Source organism: Pyrus communis, chromosome 7 (genome assembly GCF_963583255.1).
Source record: "Pyrus communis chromosome 7, drPyrComm1.1, whole genome shotgun sequence".
NCBI classification, from domain to species: Eukaryota; Viridiplantae; Streptophyta; class Magnoliopsida; order Rosales; family Rosaceae; genus Pyrus; species Pyrus communis.
In genome coordinates this window covers 16,071,808-16,078,159 of record NC_084809.1, presented here as the reverse complement: position 1 = coordinate 16,078,159, position 6,352 = coordinate 16,071,808, and the positions used below count along the sequence as shown (strand labels likewise).

Genomic DNA, 6,352 nt, shown 5'->3' with positions numbered 1-6,352 from the left:
GGTAGTAGCTAGGAACCTCCTCACTCCTAGAGATAATAGGCTGCTTTCAAGACGGTCCGATGAGTTGGCCGTTCAAGGGTCCCTAGCTCTCAGCGTTCAATGTGCGGGCTCTGTGTCCAACATGGGTGTTCAATGTGCGGGCTCTGTGTCCAACATGGGCCAACGCCTACTCGCTCGATCCCGTCAAGTTGAATCATTGATGGTGGAGGTGGAAAATCTTAAACAAGAGATCAAACATCTTAAGCGCGAGAATAGAGATTTGCACGTGCTTGCAAATAATTATTCGACGAGCATGAAGAGGAAGCTTGATCAACTGCAAGAATCTGAAGGTCGAATTCAAAGTGACCGTCAAAGGCTTGCGGCTTTCTTCCAGAGGCACCTTTTTCCTTCGTCATCTAGCGTTCAACCAAGTATTGAGGCCTCGAATGATCTATCTTCGATGCTTCCCGCTCTTGGAGTTTTGCCAAGTAGTGGGGCTTCACGTGAGCAACCTTTGTGAAAGCTCCATCTTTTTTTTTTTTTTTTTTTTTTTTTTGTACGCATTTGTAATTTCTCGGAGATCAATGGACATGCTTTATTTTATTCAGCGTATTGTGCTAAATACAGATAAAACATATATATCACCAAGATGTGTTATTTCCCTTTTTTTATTTTTTTATTTTTTTTTTCAATCACACTTTTGCAAGTGATGCCGTGCATCATCCTTCCCTTATTTTCTTCTTTGCAATAATTCTGTCGCCCTAAATTTTTTTTTTTTTTTTTTTTAATCACACTTTTGCAAGTGGTGTCGTGCACCACCCTTCCCTTATTTTCTTCTTTGCAATAATTCTGTAGCCCTTTTTTTTTTTTTTTTTTTAAATCACACTTTTGCAAGTGGTGCCGTGCACCATCCTTCCCTTATTTTCTTCTTTGCAATAATTCTGTCGCCACCACCTCTTTTTCCTCTTCCTTTTTGACTTGCTAACAGTAGCTTGCAATTTCTTTTTGTGTGCGTGTACATTGTTCTGATGATGAGTATGACAGTCTAGCACCGCTGGGTCCCTAGCTGCACTGCATGCGGATTGCTATTTGCACAGTCACTGCAACATTATTTGCATAGTCGCTGCACTTCATTCACTTCTTTGGGTTCATGTGCACATATATATATATGTATTTATATGGGATCGAATCGTCACCGCACAACCATTGCACAGCCACTTCATTGCCTGCCTTCTTGCATCCCGACTGCTCTGTCCTGCAACCCTGCGCTGTCGGTAACCGCACGTACTGCTTCCTTGCTACACTGCGTTCTCCACGTCTGCTGCCCGTTGAACTGGGTGCTAGCGTAGGTTTGAACTACCAAGGCGAGTTGCTTTCCACTTCTTCAACCTTTGCAACTGTCTGTGCTATTTGTGGGAGTTCAGCTGCTGTGGATGGGAATGAGAGGAAGCAGTCACTTAGCAAGTTTCTTTGCACAGCCTTTGCTCTGTAAGGTTTATTCCTTTTAAGCTGAAGACGATTTTGATATGTACATATGTGTATATATATATATATATATGGATTTTGACATGCACTTAACTGTATATATATTGGTTTCGACATGCACTTTCTAACATACACTTATATATATATATATATATATTTTTTTTTTTTGACATGCACTTTTTGACATGCACTTATATATATATATATATTGATTTTGACATGCACTTATATATACATATATATATATATATATGTTGATTGTCTCATCTTTGTGCGTATAAAATATGTAATATGTAATGTGTGTACCCCACTGATGGATTTCCTTATTGTGATACTACTATTTTTTTTTTTGGGGGGGGGGGGGGGGGGGGGGGGAAGGCAAAGCATGATGCTAGGACCCTCATGAGTTTCCAAAGGTGTGGTAGCTGGTGGCAGAGCAGGCAGGACTGGGGGTGTACATATGCTTTTTTTTTTTTGGTGTGCTGCTCAAGTTTTGTGGCTGATTTTGCTTTGTTGCGGTCATGGTATTTTTCAAGTGTTTTAAGAGCAACACCATCACTATTCTCGCGAAGGAAAGTGATTCGCAAGATAGGGGAACAACGCTGAAGATTTACGCCCCATTGATTGGCCTTAAGGTGCTTGCTCTTCCTACAAAAGATAACTCCATGCATATTAAGTCGTGGTCTTCTGAAGTATCTTGGGAGGTGGCAGACTTTGTTCGATCAAATACGGAGAAGAAGGCGTGCACACTGAGGATTCTTATCTTGAACCCTTCGCACCATGCTCGTGACAATCATCCGGTTTCGTTTAAGCTTCTCGGTGATCACATCCGCAGCGGAGCTATGGCTTGGAATGATGTCTTATCGACTACCGGAGAAGCTGTTTTTGCTGAGTCTTATTGGGAGTGGCTTGAAGATGTCTTGGGCCGATCTAAACATGTGCTTACTAGCGTGGGCCTTTACCATGCCGTGTACGCATCTTTGTTCAGTTATGATCTCCATCATTCCGTCCTTCATGCGTTCTTCGAGCATTGGTGTTCAGCGACTAACACGCTTCATACAGCTCAAGGAGAGATGTCAATTTCACTTTGGGATCTCCACAAGATAGGGGGCTTGCCAATCCAAGGTAAGTTTTATGACGAGGTCGTTCCTAGTGCGGATGAACTTTCTCTCTGCAATAACCGAGGATTGCCTGCGAGTTGTCGCTGTTTATTTTGGGCATATCACAAGCTTTCCCAAGATGCTAGAGGTAAATTAGGCGTGAAGATTTCTTCATGGATCCGCTTCTGGTATTGGGAGGACACAAGGTACAAGAAATCCTTGAAGAGAAGAGGTTGCAACAAAACCACTAAGCCAAAGGGAGACCTATATCCGTCTGGTGGCATTGGTTCAGCTAGGCGCCGTTCCCCTACCGAGTTGAGAGCGTTTGAGGACCTTGGCATAGCATCAGAGCATGTGGAAGAATCTTACCTAGCTGCTTTCTTAGCTTGTTGGCTTTGTAAGTTTGTTTTTCCAACTGGTGACGTCAACTTTGTTCGTCCTGGGGTTTTCAAAGTTGCTAGCAAGATGGCTGCAGGTGAATTTTTCAGTCTTGTTATCCCGGTCTTGGCCAATATTTATAACGGTTTGAGTGTTGTTTCGAATTCGGCAAACACTGAAGATCGTGCTGCGGTTCTTCCCTACCATTATGTGCATGGTTGGTTGAGTAAGTACTTTGGCACTCATTTTTTTTCTTCAACTCTAGACAAGTCGGGGCCTTTGATGACGAAGTATTCTGGCGTGCTTTCTTTGAAGAGCCTCAATGATTCCCAGGCGTAAGCACTGTTTAGAAGCTGTGAAGGCTTGAAGATGGACCATCTGGCGAGAGTTGGCTCGGTGCGGCAAGGCATCATGGATGATTCGCATCTTGGCTTCTCGGACTTATCTTACCTTATAAGTCTTCGCTCGGGGTATGTTTCTTTGCGGCAAGAAGACCGATGCATTGTTCAGCCGACCGTTTTAGCAGGCAATTTGGTTTTGTCCAAAATGTGCCAGGCAAGCTGAAGGAAAAAAAAACAATTAGACTCCTTGCCAGCCGTGTATATGCATTGGGAGTCTTGTACCCGTGCATGTACAAATGCTTCTATCACCCTGCCGGCCAAAGACGAGTTCGAGAGCAGTCCAGTAACCCGTGCTTACGTAAGTTGGTGGTCAAAGGTACATTATGAGAACTTGGGGATGGCAAGAGGTACCAATTCTTCTCATTCACTCCTTGATGTATCGAGGGGGGGTTGTTCTGTGGTTCCTACGCAACCGATACCTTTTGATTGCGCGAATGCTGCTACTTTGCAAGATAGACCAGTGGTTTTAGTCCCTCAATGCCCACGCTTGTCTTCTCAACATCTGGATGTATCTGAAGAGGCCGGTGATGAAGTTGACTCGCACGAAGATGGACTTGTTTTGCGGCAACGTCAACAAGTTTTAAACAAGCGACGTCTTGAAGATGCTCAGGCCGATAGCGATGTCAATTTTCGTCATAAGAAGAAAGAAGTGTTTAGGCTCCTTCAACTCGATGGCAGTGTGTCGTTTGAGAAAGATGTATGCATCTTCTTCTCTCTTATGACTTCTTCTGCTTTCATTGTTCTAGCTTTTATTTCTAACAGCTTTCTTTGTTTTCTTTAGGTTGGGCCTTCTTGTTCTTTTGACTTGGCGACCACAGGTATTTATTCTTATACGGAGATGCTATTTGGAGGCGACCTACCTACAGGTGGGGAGATTGGGGATCCACCTGGTACAGAGCTTGTCCCAAGTCCGTCAAGTTTCCCAAGTTTGCCATGTGTAGGTGGAGGCATGCAAGATCCCGTCATGCGTTCTATACCTTTGCCAGCTAGCTCTGAGATCTCTCTGAGAGGGCCAAACCTTAGTGGTACTGAGCAGCTTATTCATCGCATCAATCTTCGTGCGGCAATGGATATCAAGAGCCATATTGAGGGGAGGATTTCAAAATGCCTGTTGGAGGACCTTGCGTTGCTTAAGGAAGACTTGTCGAAACTTGTTTCTGCAATTGATAATCTTAACATTGATTCTTCATCCTTGAAGATCAAGATTGCCGAACTTATGGCCGCCTCAACTGAGTATTCTTCCTTGCGTGTTATTTCCTCGAAGAAGTTGAGTCCAGATGTTAGAGCTCACTAACTTGCTTCAATAGACTTGTCACTAACCCAAGCCCGGTCTTCTCAGCAAGCTGCTTCGGGAGATTATCAATCCACATAGACTTCTTTAGCTTCCGTCTGGGTACGTCCAGATACGTTGATGCGAGAGCAAGAACAGCTGGGCATCGAGGCATCAAAACTTGAAAGTGTTCTCGGGGAGCAGGGAGCTACACTTTCTCAATGCCAAGAGGAGATTTCACGCCTAGAACAAGAGAAAGACATGGCTATGGAGTTACCCATCCTGTCTCTCACCGAGGTAGAGACTTTGAAGGCTTTGGAAGGCTTGCTTGAAGACCGCCTCCGTAGTTTTAGGGACATAGTTTTCGAGTAGTGTCTTCTGCCCTTTTTTTTTTTTTTGTAATCAGACTTTTTCCTGTAAAGAAATAAAATGTTTGCATTCTTGAATTTGCTCTTTATTCTTCAAAGTGTTTGTATTTTTTTTTTTTTTTTTTTTTTTGTTGATGAAGTGACTGTACTTGAAGTTTTGAAGTTTCAAGTTGCCTACGTACCCTTGGTTGAGGAGGGATCAAGCCATGACGTAGTTCAAATGAGTGATGGTTTTTTTTTTTTTTTTTTTTTTTTGTTGATGATTTTGATGATGATTTTGCCGTACACAGTTTATGCTCTTGCGGGCCAGGAGCGTGGCGCGTTTGCTTTAAGGGTAGTAGCGCTTCAAAAATCTACCGTTGATGGGGCCGATCTTCAAGCCGTCTTCTGCCATAATTAAGTAGGCGCCGTTGGTGTAGACCTCTTGTATTACATAGCGTCCGTCCCACTTTGATGTGAACTTGCTTTTTGTCTTGTGAGTTATGATGATAGGTCTACGCAATGCCAGCACGAGATCTCCGACTTGGAAATACCTTAGGCGGACTTTCTTGTTGAATGCCTTGGATAATCGTGCTCGGTAGCATTCCAAGTGCTATTGAGCTTCGAGCCTTTTTTCATCCAGTGCTTCCAACTCTTGAAGGCGCAACTTTGCATTTTCTTCATCAGTCAAGCCTTCTTGTACAGCCATCCTTAGTGAGGGGATTTGACTTTCGAGCGGTAGAACAGCTTCCACGCCATATACGAGAGAATAAGGTATAGCTTGTGTGGGAGTCCTATGTGTAGTCCTATATGCCCAAAGCGCTTCACTTATTCTTTCATGCCAGTCTCTCTTTGTTCGACCGATTACCTTTTCCAGGAGGTTGCACAACGTCTTGTTGAATGCTTCCGCAAGGCCGTTGGCCGGAGCATGATACATGGAAGACTTGTGCTGCTTGAACTTGTATTTATCGCAAAGCTTGTCCATGAGTCGGTTGGAGAACTGCTTTCCGTTGTCAGTGATAATGTAGCGAGGCACACCATATCGGTGGATGATATGCTTCTTGATGAAATGAACAATAGTTTCCTTTTTTACTTCCCTTAAAGGTATGGCTTCAGCCCACTTGGAGAAGTAATCTGTTGCAGCTAGGATGTAAGCTTTTCCTGCAGATGACTTTGGCGTAATTGGTCCTACAACGTCCAATCCCCATGCGTCGAACGACCATGAAGCAACTGTAGAGTGTAATGGTTCAGGCTGTTGATGTATGAAGTTGGCGTGGAATTGGCAGGCTTGGCACCTTTTGGCATGTTCCAGGCAGTCCTTCACCATGCTCGGCCAGTAGTAACCCAATCTTTTGAGCTGGAAATGTAGCTTTGATCCAGACTGATGCGCTC

General features: G+C 43.8%; 1 protein-coding gene across 1 annotated transcript; it reads right to left on the bottom strand.

Annotated features, from left to right (window-relative positions):
- Positions 1 to 5,573: 5,573 nt before the first annotated feature.
- On the bottom strand, positions 5,574 to 5,945 carry LOC137740627 (uncharacterized). Its single transcript, XM_068480463.1, has one exon. It carries the CDS (start codon positions 5,943 to 5,945, stop codon positions 5,574 to 5,576), a length of 372 nt encoding a protein of 123 aa, XP_068336564.1.
- Positions 5,946 to 6,352: the final 407 nt, after the last annotated feature.

What these genes read in the sequence shown, in the direction of transcription:
- LOC137740627 (XM_068480463.1), bottom strand. Translation starts at nt 5,945, where the DNA reads ATGGACAAGCTTTGCGATAAATACAAGTTCAAGCAGCACAAGTCTTCC.